Source organism: Centroberyx gerrardi, chromosome 16, assembly GCF_048128805.1.
Source record: "Centroberyx gerrardi isolate f3 chromosome 16, fCenGer3.hap1.cur.20231027, whole genome shotgun sequence".
Lineage (NCBI taxonomy): Eukaryota > Metazoa > Chordata > Actinopteri > Beryciformes > Berycidae > Centroberyx > Centroberyx gerrardi.
Genome location: NC_136012.1, coordinates 14,511,847 through 14,529,320, shown reverse-complemented (window position 1 = coordinate 14,529,320; position 17,474 = coordinate 14,511,847). Strand labels below are relative to the sequence as shown.

Genomic DNA, 17,474 nt, shown 5'->3' with positions numbered 1-17,474 from the left:
AAGATGCTAATAGACATTTAGAATAGATTTATTAAGCCAGTCAAATACAAAAAGTCTCACATAAGATGTGCTTTTGCCTACAGCAAAAAAGAAAAACATAACTAGGCTACAAACCGAGAAAATACAACTGCCAGTAATTACAGCATACCTTTCAAAGTGCAATTCAGCTAATGTCTCATTTCAGCTCTCTCCAATCAGGATTTTGTTCCCTGTAACTTGATAACTTGTTGGTTCAAATGGAGGCTTGTTCAAATTCATCTGCGCACATTTTGAAGCCCTCCATCTGATCGTCTGAAATACACATATTAAGGAAATCTTCATGGGTATCCAGTTAAACAGTGGCTTGTTTCAAAGGAGATAGTGAGTTTACCATCAAAATAGTCTCACACATTATCTCAGGGGGTGGATCTCTTGTCTGAGGCTGCGCAGGCTCTTGACTTTGTGTTACAGCAGTTCACAGGTCAGTCGGCAAGGCATGGGTTGCTGGTCGTTGAGGTGGATAGAAAGCAAAGCCAGACATCCTGGCAGAGGTTTTCTCTGAGGGGTGGCAGTACTGCTGCAACACTGGGTCTAAGGGCTCTAAATATTTATGAAAAGCTTCCTCTTGTCTGACTGTGAATGTTTCAGAACTAGGTGTAATAGTTGCAATGATTACAATCCACTAATTATGCCATTTAACATGAAGTAACAGGCCTTTAAAGATGAAGAGGAAGCTAGTCATCGCTGTTGCGTCAAGGTTTTGGTGCTGCAGTTCAAGACTCGAACCTCTGGATATGTTGGGGCTTAATTGTGGGCATTAGTACAGGATACTGTAAGATGAGTATGAATATTGGAATGAGCGATCAAATCATCAAATCAATTGTGGTCAAGTAAAAGTGTTGTGTTTAATGAGATTAGGTCCATCATAGTGAAAAAAATAGGTTGTGTGTATGTACTGTGCGTTGTGTTTTGTGTCTGATACAAACATACAATGTCAATAGCTACAATATATTGGGATTACACTAACAACATAGAAAGAACAGCATTACTAAAGACAATGATTTACACTTAGTCAATGCAACTATCAAAACAGTAGATTATAAATAAATTATCAATAATCACAATCATGTTTTTGGCATGATACCATCAAAATTCATTTCCCAAAATTTTAGTATTTCAACAACCACTTTTGAACAGTTACACATATGGGACAGTTCTATAACATCGATGGTACTGAAGAAATCTTCATAAATGAATTAACATTCACATTATAATTTCTATGATTCAATGTACCTATATAATCATTCATTGTTGGAATGAATATATGTAGTTTTATTCATATTGGGGAATGGCTTCCTTTAACCCTACAAGTAACAAACTAAGTATGTCAAGTTGTTACATATTTGCAGAGAGACAATCACATAGGTATATTGTCTGGAAAAAAAAAACCAATGTTGATTATTCCAACCTATTTAACAAATGACTTCAGTTCCTGCATAGAATCATATGAAGCAGATTGAGTCTCAAAAATAATAGATAAAAAAATCTAAATAATATTTCATGTATATATTCAGAATAGCGTGTTTCACAAATAGGCTTATAAAACGCAAGTATAAACAACATTACAATAGGATATCTACAGTTCAGTAGGAAAATTATAGATCAAATCACACCTTGTCAACTCAAAACAAACTGATTCATGCTACTACCCAAGTTCCATTAGGTGGGAACGGTGATGCTTTTAGTGCTTTCCAGGGTCAATGTTCTGTCGCTCCCTTTTACCAAATCCTGTTGCTGTGGATTGATCTATGGATACATAAAGGGAACAATACTCCATTACATCTTTACAATAGTCACAAACTTTGCTGCTCCACAATCATTGGGAAGTTTTTATTTCAAAAAGAAAACAGGAGTTTAGCCATTGAGTGGGGTAATCTCATGATTCTCTCTCTATATATATTCTCTATACAAATCTATGATGCTCTGCATTAAGAAATAGAACAAAATGAACAAAAATACAATATATAAACAAAACAAAGACAGATAAAATATGTACTTGGCTGGTTGTACATTACCTGCATTCTCTGGTGGTGGTCTTGAACCTTCCCCCGCTGCTCTTGCCCCTCTGGGTTGTGGGAATGATGACTGCCAGGGAAAACCCTGACCACAGAGAAGGCACAACCGTACTTCAAATCACTTAATATCCTACCTCATTACAACCAGCAGCCCACAAGTCCTAAAGCCTTCACCCTGACTTAACAATCAATATGAATGTAGACCTGTTCAAACTCAAACTCACTATTCAGTAGGTGGCTAGGTGGAGCTACAGCAAGAAGTAATTACATCTGCCATGTTCCTGCCAACTAGAGGCTAGGAAGAGTCTTGTTTCCTCAGTGAACCAGAGTCACTTCAGAGACAGAAAGGAGGCTTAGAGGAATCCTTACCGGTGTGACAGGCTGGAAGTCTCGTCCAGGAGGCGGTGCTGCTGCTGCGGCGGCTGCGGCTGTGGCGCCTGCTGCGTTGGGCATCCGAGGAGGGAAGTGTATGGGCCAGCCCTCCAGGCCCTGCGGTCCCACCTGCACAAAGGGACCACAGTAGGGAGGGCTCAGCGGGCCGTTCACTGAGCCTGACGTGGGGTCTGAGGTACGTCTTTCCTGCTGCTGCCCCTACGAGGGATCACAAGTACACACGTGATCCCCAATCAGTGCACGGCTGCTACGCTCACAGAGCACAGTGCCCCCGTTATGTATGGGCTGCTGCTGAACTTTAACCCTACTGGCACTGCCTCCCACAGAGGAATGTAAATGTTCCACTTGCTGTCCCCAAAAGCGCTAACAAACAACCTAACTGGAGTGAGACTCTTGTCCTGGAGTATTGATCTGTCCAGTATGCACTTACTACAGCCAACATGTAAGTGACTGCTTTCTGTCACAAGGGGGCGCTGGTGTGCTACGTTTACCAGAAACTATCTGCTAGGATATAAATTCCAAAGACTTGAAGCACAACTTTCAGTAAATCCTTTGGCCCTAATGAAATGTACTTAAAAGAATGGCCAAAATGATCAAATTTCTATACAACAAATCACTTGTGCAGGCTGACGGCATAAGTTCACCATTTTCTTTTTTATGTCTAGCGGTTGTACCGAGCTCCCATTTTACACAAGGACACCAGGCTCGGCCATAGGCTGCAGCCAGTACCTGTTTGTGGTGCTGCATCTGCAGTCTCTCCAGCTTACATCTCTCTGTACGTTCTCTCTGACACTCGTTCTGCGCCTGATGAAGCTGACACACACACACACACACACACACACACACAAAAAACAAAAAGAAAAACAAATGCGACATCAGAAAGCAGTCCAGCTAAGATTGTTTAAAGCAGGCTACGTGAATTAATGTATTCTCAATAAAGCCAAATAAAAGAAAACAAAGAAAGCTTACCTGATTGGTCAAATTAGTCATCTGACCCTGCAGTCTCTCAACCTGCCGCCTCAAGTCTTCTTTTTCCTCATTCATTCGCTCCCTGTCACTCCTCTCTTTTCTGAAGTCCTCTTCAAAGATCTTCACCTGGAGTGCAAAACGGAGATTGAAAGCAGTTAAGCAAGTGAACGCATGATTGCAGTAGGTGTGTGTCTTGTCTGTGCGTTTTCATGTCTGACCTGTTCCTTTAGTACTGCAATTTGAGTGAGCAATTCCTGCTTCTTCAGGTTGCTGGCTGCATCGCCATGGTTACCCTGGCCAGGTGGCTGTTGGGAGGACGAAGGGGAGTGCAGGTTCAGGGCCTCCTCTAAAGCCTGGCAACGAGAGAAAGGAAGTGTTACACACAGAAATATATAAATCTCTCTGTCCTTCGTCTGTCTCTCTCTCTCTCTCTCTCTCTTACCCTGTTGAGGCGTTGGATCTCCTTCTCCTGGTACTCTCTCTGTTTGCTGAGGGGCAGCAGCTGGTCCTGCAGGTAGCGAATCTTCTGCTTCAGCTCAGTGGTCTCAGAGTTCAGACACTCCTTCTCCCCCTGAAACACACACCCAAAACAGTCCAAGAAACATCCTTCAAACTTTTTTTTTCTGTGTTTGGTCCTGGTTTTGAATGTTTGGACTTTGTTCACCTGTGTCTTCTCATGTCACAGTGTCGACAACGTGTCCTGTATCCTCACCTGTACATTCTCGATCTTGGACTTGGCCAGCAGCAGCTTCTTGTCGTAGTCCCGCTGCCTCTGCTCTCGCTCCGCCTCCAGCTCTAGCACGGCCTTCTGGGAGTCAGCAAGCCGTTGTCTGAGGTCTGTGATCTGAAGGGGCAGATAAGCCATTTACTCTAGGACAGCCTTCACCAAATCACAGTGGTAATAAACAATTCTCATAAACACACACAGACACACTGATTCACAACTCTCTGGTAAGGTTGAATACTGCCTGAGAAAAAAAGTGCATGTACTGATAATATACAGCTTCAGTGTGTGAAAACTTATAAAAAAAAGAAAATTATATTAAGCAACAGCAACGAACACATATATGCAAGCACACACAGTTTTGTTCTGTGTAAAATATAGACCGAACTTAATGACGCAAATGGATATCTCAAGTGTTCTGCGGTTTAAACTTGAGGCTGCATGGTGTCCCCATCTGAGCAAAGTGTGTGTAGATTTGTGCATGTCTGTGGGTGTGCACATGTAAAGGTGTGTGAGTCTGAGTGTGCGTATGTGTGTCTTTGCTGGCCTCTGACTGCACTACAACAGGAAGTCAGCGGGTACCAGAGAGGTGAGGGGAATTCTTACTGAAGTGTGACAGGCCTTGTGGTAAGCATGCTCAGATAGTGTGCTATTGCAAGACTGCACCTTTTCCACTGGACAAACGCATATAACACACAGCTGCTCCATTGCCAAGTGACACATATAAACAATAGATTGAGGCCCGTGTTCCTTTAGGTAATTCCAAATTGCTAAACCCCTTGCCTGAAAAGTCCAACTTGACTTATTTGAACAACATTTCAATTTGAATGGTAGAAAAAAAAAAAAGTGATTACGCCATTCCATTGGCATCCAAAACTATGTTAATGTGTTTCAAATAAGAAATATGAGTGGTGGAGTCACAATGGTAAAACTAAACTTGACAGGCTGTTGGCCAGATAACGTCATTTTCCTCTTTGTGTAATGTTGAGTAATACTGTCCTATTTTACAGCCCAGTTAATACAGAAACTTGGAAAAAAAAAATTGAACAATCATTTAGTAACTGTGGTAAAATTGATAATACTAGCAATAGTAATTCATGTAGGTAAGTGACGCCTATTTATTATTAGCAATATCTGACCCTTTAGGAAACAGGTCACATGGTCACTAAACATAACATCTGCAGAGGCTGAAATGAGTACAATGGAAAACACCATCACTCAATACATTCACTTTGAACCCAAAGGAACAGATATAGAACAGTCTATTCTGCATATATGAAATTACTTAAGTTATGAAGGACAGAGTTATGGAAAATGTTAAATAAACGCAGATACTTGGTTTATATAAGGGCTTTGTTTTAGAAGTAAAAAATCTTTGTTGTGGTGTGGGAGCAGAGCCTTTGCACTTTGACACGGGTCAGAGTGAAGAATGTTCCCAGAGAACAAGACAAAGAATGGGACAACAAATCTTGGAGGATGAAGGAAGTGTATCAGATCGAGCTGACCTGACTTTATACGACTGAACAAAATATCTTTGACATTTTAGAAGCGGGACTTAAAATCTAATTTGTTTAGAGAATTGTGATACAGTCAGTTTTTATTTCTCCTTTAACTGCCCTAAATCAGTAAAGGACACAGCAGCGTCTTCCCACACCCAAAACAGCCGTAGTCATTACTGTACCTTCTGTTCAAACTGTGACTTCATGGAGTTCCACTGAATGTCCCACTGCTTGTTCACCTCCAGTACCTGTAAGAGGCAACAGAAAGTGAAACGAATGACATCGAACATATAGGAAACAAAACACACACACACAGACTTTCCCCTATGGCAAAAGAGGACAAGCGGTGAAGGCAAAAAGAGACTCACATCCTTTCTCTGCTTCTCCAAAAGCTTGATCTTCTTTTCATACACCTCTAGGTCACAAGGCTTTGTCGGGGTTTTCTCTGCAGCTTTTCCACTCTGGGGGGATATGAAACATTCCTAAATCCCCTACATTCTTCCATTCTCTCAGTCACGCCACTACAACCCTCATGCTGACATGCTGACACCACAGCATTACAGTTAACATGAAGTGGGGAAGCTTTAAGTCACAAATGTATTGAGAAAACTTGCTTATGTACTTCTAAAAGGGTGAAAATAAAGTTCATTTGATAAAATAAAAGGTAATAAACAAATAAACAGTACATGTACATTCAAGAAAAATAAAGGCGTGGTAGCGGAAACATGAAACATTATTGGCTTTTCTCCTAAAATGGACTAGCCAGTGAATAAAGGCTTTTTAATAATTAATCACAAGAAGAGTTGCCTTGGCATTTTTCTTGAACATTCATACAACCAAAGACAACCTTCATTTTTGTGAGTAACCACTGTAGTGCTTTTTTCTTTATTGGTGTTTGGAAAAGTACCCACAGACCTCTAGTGCATGCCTGTACAAAATAAAGGCACTTAAAAGAAATTAGACACGCCATTTCATTTAACTACCTTCTGCGGTGTGGTGACCTCCATCTTGGATCTCACGGTGGCAGATTCCTCTTTCAACGGCTCCTCTTTGGCCTCTGCAGGTTCGGTGTCCGCTGGCGCTGCCGATGCCGCTGCTGATGCCGCTGCTGCTCCTCCTGTGACCAGCTCCTTTAGTTTCTGATTCTCCTGCCTGAATCAGCCAGAAAGCAAAAATGAGAGTGTTTGTGAACAAAGCTGCCTTTCCAGAGTTGGTGAGGTCTTGGCACAGTACAGCATCAGGATGTCCTTTGGGAAGACCCTACAATACCCATGGGGTACACTAACAGTAGAAGAAAGCACTGGATTATTCCACTGTCAAAAGTGAAAGCATGGCCAACTGTCAACAACCCTGATGCAGTGCAAACTTTATGGGGTTTTTGTTCTTGGAAGAATAATGGTAAACATAGGATTCACACTACATTCAAGGGTCCTGAGAAACATACAAACGTGCCACAACTAAAAAAGAAAAGATTAGTGGAATGAGAATATGAGAAGTGTGTCTGTTCAGTGTAACAGGACATATCACTACTTGACAACTCACATTTTGTTTTTGACCTTATTAACAATAAAGTTCTGCCCCTACAGAAGCGACATGAAGCCCAGCCAGTGTTAAAAAGAAGAAAAACATCACCTTAGCTGTTCCAAGTCTCGATTCCTGAACTGATGATCTTCTTCCATTTTCTTTCGAAGCTCATTGTTCTCCTGTCTGAGCTGCTCACAAAGAGTCTATAAAAACAAAAATCAACATTATCACAAACATCATTCAAGTATGACGACATCATCTTTTTTTTTTTTTGTTTCTTCATATATCTGTATCATGGCTCAAACTGAGGCAATGACTTTTCAAAACTAGGTACATTGCAACAGATATCTGCAATGCAAATAGAAGAAAAAAAAATTATAATGTAAAGGTATAAAATACAAATGAAAGAAGACTATGCAGAATTATACACACTCTTTGTAAGTGGTCTAAATGGTGTCACCAGCAAATATTTCATTTCTGACCTTTTTGCTGATATCAGGTCCCTTCAACACAGCTCAATGGGACTAGGATTAGGGTCTAGTATTGACTCCAATTTAGAAAACACTAGCCTATATGAATATACTGTAGCATGGAATGTGTGTTTCACTTAGGGCATATGAGTCATGGCATTTCTGAGGATCAAAAGAAAAAACATGTACATCTCTCCCGCTACTTTGTGAAAAAAAAAAAGTTTCGGTGGTGTTTATGGCGTCTTATTTCCCCATTGACTACCCACAGAAAATTTGAAAAAAATAGAAAAAAATTCTAAAAATAGAAAAAAAAAAATGGTGAAGATGACCCAGACACTGCAAACACATATACTGGTATGCTTTTGCCTATGAAAATTCAGCCCCTGACGTGTTGGAGAAGACCCACATTCCCACCACTGCTGGCTACGCATTCACCCCGCTCATGGGAATACACTACTACTGTAACATGTGAACCAGTACAGACCAAAGAAGAAAGGTCTCTGACACCCAGTGCCGTTGCGCAAGAGCTTTCAATCTAAACACAGATCTGGCCATCTGGTCATCTACACTGCCAGAGTTGCGTACTGATCTAGCATGTCACAAAAGTCACAATGAAACGCTAAACATAACGCAACAGCCTGGGAATGGTCTTCAGTAGACAAATGGATTATTCTTCCTTTTATATACATTTATACCATTTTATGTATCAAATAGGCTGCTGATTAAAAGCAAACTCTTAAGAGCCTATAGAGCCATCTCGGGAGAATTAGATGCAATTGAGAGAGTGATGGTTGAAAGAAGAATCATGAGAAAGTCTCCTAATTTTACTGCCTATGCTCTTACTTGTATTTTCTATCATTTCTAAGGCTATCTGTATGCCACTCACCTGTAGGAGGGACGTCCTCTGCTCATTCTTCTGGACCTTAGAGGACAAATGGTGGAACTCCACAGCCATGCGGCCAAGGTGAGCCAACAGCTGGTTTGGGTTGGACTCCTCTGCAAAGATGCTGAAGGAGCTCTCCAGTCTCTGCAGCTGGCTAGCTAGCTCCATGTTCTCCTGAGGCAGGAGGGGGATTACTCCTGCTCCCGCCGCTGACCCCGCCTGGAGATGAACACACAGATAAACAGAAGAGTCAGTCCTTCCTCTCCTGCTGACTCGATGGGCAAATTTCAACCAGCAATGGGTCACAAGATTCAGAGATCAACATGCAAGTAGTCATCCTCTTGCTATTTCAATGAATAGCTGCGGCACATTTGTCTGTAAAGTCAAACCAGTTAGTCCTGTCAGTTTAAAGTTAAGTCTGTAGACCAAAGTCAAAAAGAAACTACATCAAAAGGGAATAATTGTTGTTATACTATTACCAATATTATTCTGTTCCAGTTTGGCAATTACAATAAATTATGCTACAGAATTTAAGAATATGTGACTGTCTAGTCAATCACATGAAAAGAGATTCTACGCCTATATGCCTGAAATATTCTGGCAAAGATAGTGTCCTATTAAGCCATTCCCTGGGATGTAGCCTAGTGTATGTGAATCAGTAGTGTAATTCTAGTCACTAATAATCCTGGACTTTCCCCTGGCTGACTCAGGCTGGAGCTACCAGTATTGAGTGTGTTGGTGAGTCACCACACCAAGGATAGTTCCTGATATCTGAGAAATGACAATAGAGAAGAGAGGCTGAATTTAGCTTGAAGAAATTCCATGAAACTACTATTTATCAGGGTTACTATCAAGAGCATGATGATATTCTAAACGAGTTTAATGGCTCATTAAAATAAAAACTTACTTTGGAACCAGAAAGAATTGTTATACATTTCCAGGGATTTCAATTCCCTGTGACAGGAATACAACAGTATTCACAGAGCTGTGATAGTTCAAAAGTTATTCATCTTACTGTGCCACACAAAGTCTGGTACTTACAGTCTGGGCATCTGAAGCCTTCTCCTCCATATTCACCACCTTAAACTCAGATAAGGCCTCCTGTAAACACCAAAGAGTTAAGTAACAGCATGGTACAAGCTGTGTCCACAATTGCTTTAGTGAACCTTTAAGAATGAAAGTAGACACCTTTCAGTTTAGAGCTGGCCAGATGGCACATTACATTGAAGAGCTTCACATTAGCTGAAGCAATAAAAAACTAAAAAGGAATACCTGATGTTATTTATGGTCCTACAATCATCACAACCTTCTGCCTACACCCAAACCTCTCAGTACACTTAAAATTATAGTAACATTGTCCACACTTTAGTACACCATACACATTACTTACATTGGGCTTCTCAGGCTGGAGGGCCTTCCCTGAAGAGCTGGGCTGCTCCTCCTTCTGGTCTGTACTGGCATGCCCATGGGGCTTACCTTGACCTGAAAGAGACCATGATTAATACCAAGGTTAACCCAAGTTTCAGTAAAATAAAACAGCTACTCAAGTAGCAACAATCTGCAAATATGAACACAAGTGGCTGCCAGGTGAAACTCTTACCAGCAAGTCTGTGAGACATACTTTGTGTCTCAGTCTGAACAGGCCCTCCCATACATAGACTGGTGGCAAAGCTGGAGGACTTGAGAGCCTCGTTGTCTCTGACCAGCTCCTCCACTCTCTGACGAAGCCTTGATGCCTCTGACTGAGACTCCTCCAGCAGGTCACCTACAAATCACATCACCGCCAGACTGTTCAAAGACTGTTCAAAGATCCCCTCCCTGCCCAACCCTTATACCAGTTAATCTAGCTTCATATTTTCAACATAGATTGACAACATCACAAAAGAGACTGGGAAAACAGTCACATGAGTAGTCATCAAATGGGATGTGGCATAGAAACTTCATAAGAAATTATACATGTTGCAACTAACATTCCTTTGGTGAGTCACAAAAGGAGCAATCAGACCCTTAAGGTACATTAACTGAAGGCTCACTGACAAGTATTTCAGCACACTACCAATGAAGGTAATCAGGTTTCTTTGCATTCCTCCTTTTGTGCCACAGGACAATGGAACTCCTGCGACTGTATGTGCATTTTGATTGGCATGCTTAGTTGTCTAATCTGCTGCGGAAGAAATCGAAAGACCTGTGTTGTGATGGGTGCCGTAAGTTGTCAAAATAAACAGAACTGAACACAATTTTCTGTACTAAGACTTTAGGAATGGGCTACAAAAAAGAAACTCAGGGCATCCCCACATATATTTCCAAATCTGCAAACATAAAATCATCAGATGTTACTGTAGGACACACAACAGGACGCCTGGCATGCAATGGCAGAGAGCAGCTGGCATTATAGCCCTCACTCCACAGCCATGAGGTAACCATGCTGTTTTGGGCACCTACCTAAGCTCTTTAGTCCCTTCATCCTTTCCCTCAGTATGCTGTTCTCCTCCAGTAGCTGTCGGTAGCTGCTTCCCCCTCCGGCCTCCTCTCTGGCCTTGACCTCACTCCCACCTGGGTCATAGATGCGGTATGGGCCTTTCCCTTCCATCGCCACTGTTTCACTTACTAGACATGGTGCTCTGAACTATGGAAACAAGACAGACAAACAGTTTTACAAATTTTATTACCATGTACAAGATACTGGAAACTAGTCTGCGTAAGATATGGGAAAAACAAACAGATGGAACAATGCAGGAGCATTTGCCCTTTACAAAAACAAACACAGCTTTGAGAGGAGAGGCCCTGAACACAGAGCATTGATTACATAATGTGTCTATTATGGTTCCCCACCCTTTGCCATTTACAATGCAAAGGCTCACATTTAAATGCCACGATGAAAGGGGTACTTCTGCAAAAACCTATTCATGGAAACAATTTGAATGTACACAATCATGTTGTAAAGTATGCATGATAAGCTGTAAAAGCAATGAACGTCAAATGTCGACACCCAGACAGAGCCAATGATCATGCATCATAAGGCCACACATTCAACAGAAGCACTGTGCAGTATGAGGTGAAATCACATTACCGTCAAGTTCTCACAGGACTAGATCTCCACTTTAACTATGACTTATGCAGTACTAATGTTACAACCACTGAGAAATATAACAACTGATGTTCCTGTCACTTCTTGTGATGATGGTTGAAATATCATGCACCCAGATATCCTGTGTAAAGTATTACTGTACCCCCTTGGAGTCTTTTCGACCTCTTTTTCTCTCTTCGTTCATAATTCATAGAACGGCGAGTCTAAAGTATCCAGTCCGGCGAAGAGAACAAGGACCGATTGACAGGTTAGGGATGACAATAATGACAAGTAGGCCGGCAACAACAGCATCACATCCCTATTCTCCTTTCGCGAGTCGCGTCCAAAGGAGCAGCGATACGATTGCCATGTTAGCCTGCCAGCCTTCAACATCTGGCAAAAATGAGCTAACGTTTACGTTAGCTAGATTGGGCATCTACGTTAATATCAAGAGGAAAAATGAGGCAAATGCAAAGTAAAAATGACCAAATGTTATGTGAATTCTGCAAACAAATAGCTGTACAATAAACGAGTGTCAGATACAACACAAACTAGCTAATGTTAGCTATCTTCACTGGCTAAAGAGGGCTAATATTAGTTTTCGCTGTTGTCATGCAAATTGCTAGCAACATCGTTAGCTAGGGGTTAGCTAACGTTAAATGACAGTGCGGGACAGTGAGTCGCTAGCTATTCCTATAAAACCCTACAATTACTTTTTTCGAAGCAATAGCAGAAGCAGTTAGTTCGACAGTATAGTTAAACGACAAACCAAAGAACAAAGAGGTGTCTTTTGCTAGCTACCTTTCAGCTTGAGTGGCCTCTCGTCTCCTGCCCAGACATCTATTGCGGAAGTGGTCTGTGCTGTAACGCTGTAACCTGGGAAATTCCACCTCGCTAGACGTTTGATGTAAACAGCACTGATTGACAGCCTGGCGGACCAATGAGGGCAGAGCTTTCCATCAGTGGGCCACCAACAGCAGGCATTAACCATATGTAAACATTGGAGAAATATGCTTGACATATTGTCAGTCATATTTCATGTTAAAGCTTCCACTAGACCACGGACTCTCAAACCTTTTCACATCACGGACCCTCAAATATATACGAAACTCTACATATAGAAAATAATGGTTCATATAATTGATTAGCTAAACTTCCTACTTTTCATTCTTCTTAAAACTCCTTCAAGCATCCCACCCACTTTGACCCCCTTCTTCACTAAAGAGCTCTTTCTTCATTGATACATTTTTCTGAGGGGGAAAAAAATTCTGCGATTGCATCAGATATTTCCTCTGAACTATTACTAGACTAGACTATTCATCCTACTTACAATGACCTATTCAGCTCTACATGATACAGGTTTTAGGTTTTAAAGATATATTTGGGATCTTCTTTTTAAAATATGCACTACCATTACACTCAAAATACGCTAAAAGACACTAAAATCAATTGATTGATTGATAAATATAAGCTACAAATGTGTACCATGTTAAATTTAAATAAATACATAATAAATAAATAATTCCACATAGTATGAGTTCATGTGTGTTTTTACAGACCAGACACACTGCGTGGCTTTATGAGTTACCATCACTCAAAGGTACTGAGCTATTAAGTGCTCCTTAGTCACATCACACAGGCTGTGGTAAAAACAAATACAGCCTGTTTTTATTTGGATTTTTACTCACTTTTCAAAAATCTAATTTCAGCCACATGTGAAGCAACATTACATGAGTAACTTATTTTGACCAAATTGCCAGAACTTAATAATTGCAGGTCATTACTGGCTAAAGATGAAGAATTCTTTAGAGCAATAGTGACATCTTGTGGGGATTAACAATTCCCTAGTCATATTTCTTGCTCAGGTGCCTTGCAAAGTCTATACAGCACCCCATTCCACAAGGTACTGGAGGTAAACTGACTAATTACTTCCAATTCAATTCAGCTTTCACCAATTCACCAACATTTGACTGAACCTACTGGACTCCATACACCAGAGCACTTGCCAACCAAAACTATCTGAGATGGTTCCCACTGGTTATTGTGTTTTGCTTTAATTATATAATGTGACACTGTGGTAATTTAGCTACAACAAAACATTATATAAATCAAAAGTAAACAAATGCCAAAATAAACACCTTCCACTATGAATTTAGCAGCCATTCAGAGCATCAGTTGCGTAAGTCTTTCTTGTGGAGTAGTCCTGCCATGTTAACATCAGAAACACCAAGTCCATGTTCGACCTAAACCAATCAGGACCACATTTTGTTCTTCGTAGGTATCTGTTGAATGATTGGAATTTACCCCAGAGATGGGAAAAACAAGATAATTATTATTTCCTGTAATGCAAAAAGACAGACTGGACAGACCAGGAACTCATTTACTGAGAGCATATTGACTCTAAAGTAGACCAGCAACACAAGTCACATTCATCTCCCTCCATTTGTTTAATGGACACAACTATTACACCAAGCCTGAATTCCAATAGATAGGGATGAGTCCTAAGCGCTACACCCTGCATGAGTATATTTTGGTGGATAACAATCCAGGGCGCAGATCGTGGGACCAAGGAAACAGATGTAAGCATTTGAAATCATGTTGACTTTAACAACGCTCCCTTATCTGCTGCCTGTATCATCTGAGGTTTGGTTTCTCAGCAGGCTAACACTTACACCCAGCTGCTCTAATTTAGGCTAGCCGGTACAGTAACACCTTTCATGGAAATTCACATCTTCCCTGCGTAGCACCCTTCACAGATAAGCATTTAGATTAGGATTTCAGCTTTCAAAAACACAATACCACTCATTTGTCTCTGATTGATTCATCTACTTTGAGGAAACAATGAAATCAGAAAAGAGGGTGAGTGAATGAGTGAGAGAGAGAGGAAGAGACAGAGTGAGTAGAGAGAGAGAGAGTGTGTGATACTGTCTAATGGTTGGCTGCTCTACAAAGTACAACCAGCCTATAAAGTATTTATGTTGACCAACAGTATTAGTGATTGTGTTTCTCGGAGGGTATAAACAGTTTATATGGGACACACTTTTTGGATTCTTCCCAATCCTGCGCCTGCCACTAAACACCTCAGATGCCTCTCAACAAACACCTTCTCCGTTTTTTGCATCCGATTAATTCAGCGAAGTATTAGGTTAACATCTCATGCTGCTGTGAAGCGCTGAGATGAATAAAAGGCTTGTGAAGAAAAGCCTTCAGTATGCAGCATAGCAAACAAAGGTCTGAGGTTACAGGAAATGTCACCCGTCACACGGGCCTGCTGGGCAACAAATTGTACATTCTCTTTTCTCCTCTGGTGTTTTTTTTTAAAGATTATTTTCAAGGCATTTTTTGAAGGTACACATTCCTTTTTCATTATTACACTAAAGACAGGAGAGAGAGAGAGAGAGAGAGAGAGAGAGCAGATGACGTGACAAAGGGCAGCAGCCAGATTGGAGCTCACAGTATCACAAGTACATGTTAAGAGTATGGAGCTCGGCCCGCTGAGACACAAGGACAGTCCGGTCCCAGCAGAAATCAGCAGCTGATAGTCATTAGCTCTGTGCAGCATAACACATGAATGTCCTTTTGTTAACTGTCTGGCGGTAAAACTCTGGTTGTCCTCTTTAGGCCTTAAACCAGCGTCACTCTTGCTGCCGAGTATCCGTCGCAAAGCAACAATTTGGAACAGATATGGACTGGCACCTTGTTTCAGACATGCTGTCTATTCAGAGATATAGATGTAGCATGAATGTTATGTTAGGATAGAATAGAATAGAATAGAATAGAATTTTTCAACCAAAGGAGGAGATGCTGCCAGGAATGTTACATGGAAAGAGATTAGTGCCAGCAGAGACTGTATTTGAATTGCATACATTTGAATTTGTCACGCTCATGTCCGTTCACTGAATTCAGCAGTTCAATAAGAGCATGACAAATTCAAATTCACGCAATTCAAATACACTAATCTCTTTCCATGGTGTTAACTCTTAAAATCCCTCTTTGATATCTTTATCAACTCAAGTCTACCGCAGACTAAGACTAATTAAGACAAAGAAACCATTTTGCCACATAGTACATTATATTTCTCTCAGGTTTATCATTCAGTTTGTTTCAAGCTGTTATATTTTGTCTTAACATAAAACAACAAAAGTGTTGTTGCTTTATTTCTAACTAACTAATTTGGCAACATATCCACATTGTGTGATGTATCGGGAATTACAAGATTACTCCTCCTTAAGGATCAGGACAAAATTGACACATAATATTAGTATGTTTTTAGAGCATTGAGTTAGGGTTAGGGTTAGGATTAAAAATTTGAAAATCAATTTATTTAGTAAAATTATAGATAGCATTCTCTCTAGCATTCTCTCTAGCCTACAGAATAGTTCATGGTTAAAATAGGAAGTACAATTAAAATGAAATCAAACTTTTCACTCTGTTAAATTCACCATCCATGTTACGTACCGAAGATAAGGACAGCACTCATTCCAGGGAAAACATGAAATCATCTCTGTCCACATCCATTCACCCTGACAAAAACAGATATGCCATAGATAATGACATACAAAATGTTCTGTTACTATATCTCAGATGATAAAACAAATGAACAACTCACCCACACATTCTGCTTGTGTCGGAGAGGCACTTTTTAAGGAAACTGGTGAATAGGGGGGAAGCAATTTCACTGTGAGACTTGGGGAATTCCCACATAACCCAGTAGGGCCTGATACTGTACGCTCAGCCTGAACAGAACCTGGTATGTGTCCAACTGCGTGGCCTGACTTTAGTGAGGGAGATGACAAGTGAAAAAAAAAAAAAATGCATTTAATTAACCTTTGTGTGCTAGTAGGTATATGCAGCACATGACCACCAAGACGCACATTTTAATGCATCACAACAAAGCTGAGCGGAGTGACGAGGCCACAATAAAAAAAACACCTAACTCTTGACATAACCAAGAGCAGCACTAGAGAAAAATGTCCAGATGTTTCATATACTGACTTGTGTATATAGTACAAGATTATGGTTTGTTTGCTCAAGATCAGGCCACCATAGTCATGGAGACAGTAACTAAAAAATAAAAGGCTTCAGAAACCCCCATGACTTCCTCTAAGGGCATGATAGCTTTGAAATATGTAAATCACTTTCTTTCTTTTTTTTTAAATTCATACTGTATGAACTGCTGTGAACAACAGCACAGTAAAAAGTTTCCCAGCAATCAAAAGGGAGATTCAAAGAACACTGTATATTTTGACATGGATTGCATTGTAACAATGTGCTATTGAATTTAATCTCTTTATCTCTGATAATCAACATCAAATGGAGCAATTTGAGGTTGTGTGTGTGCCATTATAACTAGAGTTTGACTGCTGCAGACTGTATTTGTTGCCTTGGATTTTGGCCTACTGCAGGGGATTTCCTCGCCGCGTACGGCTTTTTTCTTCTTTCCTCTTTTAACTCAAAGATGGCCTGACAACAGCTGCACTCACACATATGCAGTGAACTGAGACATTGACTAGAACAGAGAAAGTGTTGCTCCAGTATCAGTTGACAGCTGTCTCGTACCACTGTGCCTGAACAAGTATAAGTCCAACCAAGATGCATGAAATGAGGAACAAATGGGCACAGCTTCTATCAGAATAAAATGTAAGTGGCACCACATTATATCCTCTTTGCTCATCCAAATGTGTGTCGGTGTGGTTATCTGCCTAGTCATGGTGGGTAGTAAGGTAGCCAGGAAGTCACAGATCTACAATGTTGTTGGATGGAAAGTAGAAGTGTGGTTGGGTGGGCCAACAAAAGCCTAATTTGTTTAAATTAAGGTTCTACCATGTTAGCCACTAACTGTTATACAATAGTTAAAATATTGGTTTGAATAGCATCTTAAACCCTGCATT

The 17,474-nt window shown here is 40.7% G+C and overlaps 1 protein-coding gene across 5 annotated transcripts; it reads right to left on the bottom strand.

Moving 5' to 3' along the window:
• Nucleotides 1-12: 12 nt before the first annotated feature.
• On the bottom strand, nt 13-16,221 carry tnip1 (TNFAIP3 interacting protein 1). Of its 5 annotated transcripts, none has more exons than XM_071916465.2 (18): nt 16,193-16,221; nt 10,959-11,142; nt 10,117-10,281; nt 9,907-9,998; nt 9,558-9,617; nt 8,520-8,735; nt 7,272-7,366; nt 6,623-6,791; nt 6,008-6,100; nt 5,822-5,887; nt 4,129-4,260; nt 3,859-3,987; nt 3,635-3,769; nt 3,417-3,542; nt 3,177-3,260; nt 2,424-2,645; nt 2,055-2,139; nt 13-1,785 (listed from the first exon to the last, which is right to left on the bottom strand). In XM_071916465.2, exons 2-18 carry the CDS (start codon nt 11,104-11,106, stop codon nt 1,721-1,723), a joined length of 2,082 nt encoding a protein of 693 aa, XP_071772566.2. In that variant the 5' UTR covers nt 11,107-11,142; nt 16,193-16,221; the 3' UTR covers nt 13-1,720. The 5 variants fall into 5 exon arrangements, with proteins under 5 accessions (XP_071772566.2, XP_071772567.2, XP_071772565.2 ...); XM_071916466.2 differs by lacking the exon at nt 16,193-16,221 and adding an exon at nt 16,042-16,146; XM_071916464.2 differs by lacking the exon at nt 16,193-16,221 and adding an exon at nt 12,385-12,445.
• Between the last annotated feature and the right edge of the window lie 1,253 nt (nt 16,222-17,474).

Bases quoted from the DNA above. Each gene is read 5' to 3' on its own strand.
- tnip1 (XM_071916463.2), bottom strand. From the start codon at position 11,788: ATGAACGAAGAGAGAAAAAGAGGTCGAAAAGACTCCAAGGGG. The intron at 11,143-11,746 runs GTACAGTAATAC...TTGTTTCCATAG, and splicing joins GTCGAAAAGACTCCAAGGGG to TTCAGAGCACCATGTCTAGT. The intron at 7,367-8,519 runs GTGAGTGGCATA...TTGTTTTTATAG, and splicing joins AGAGGACGTCCCTCCTACAG to ACTCTTTGTGAGCAGCTCAG.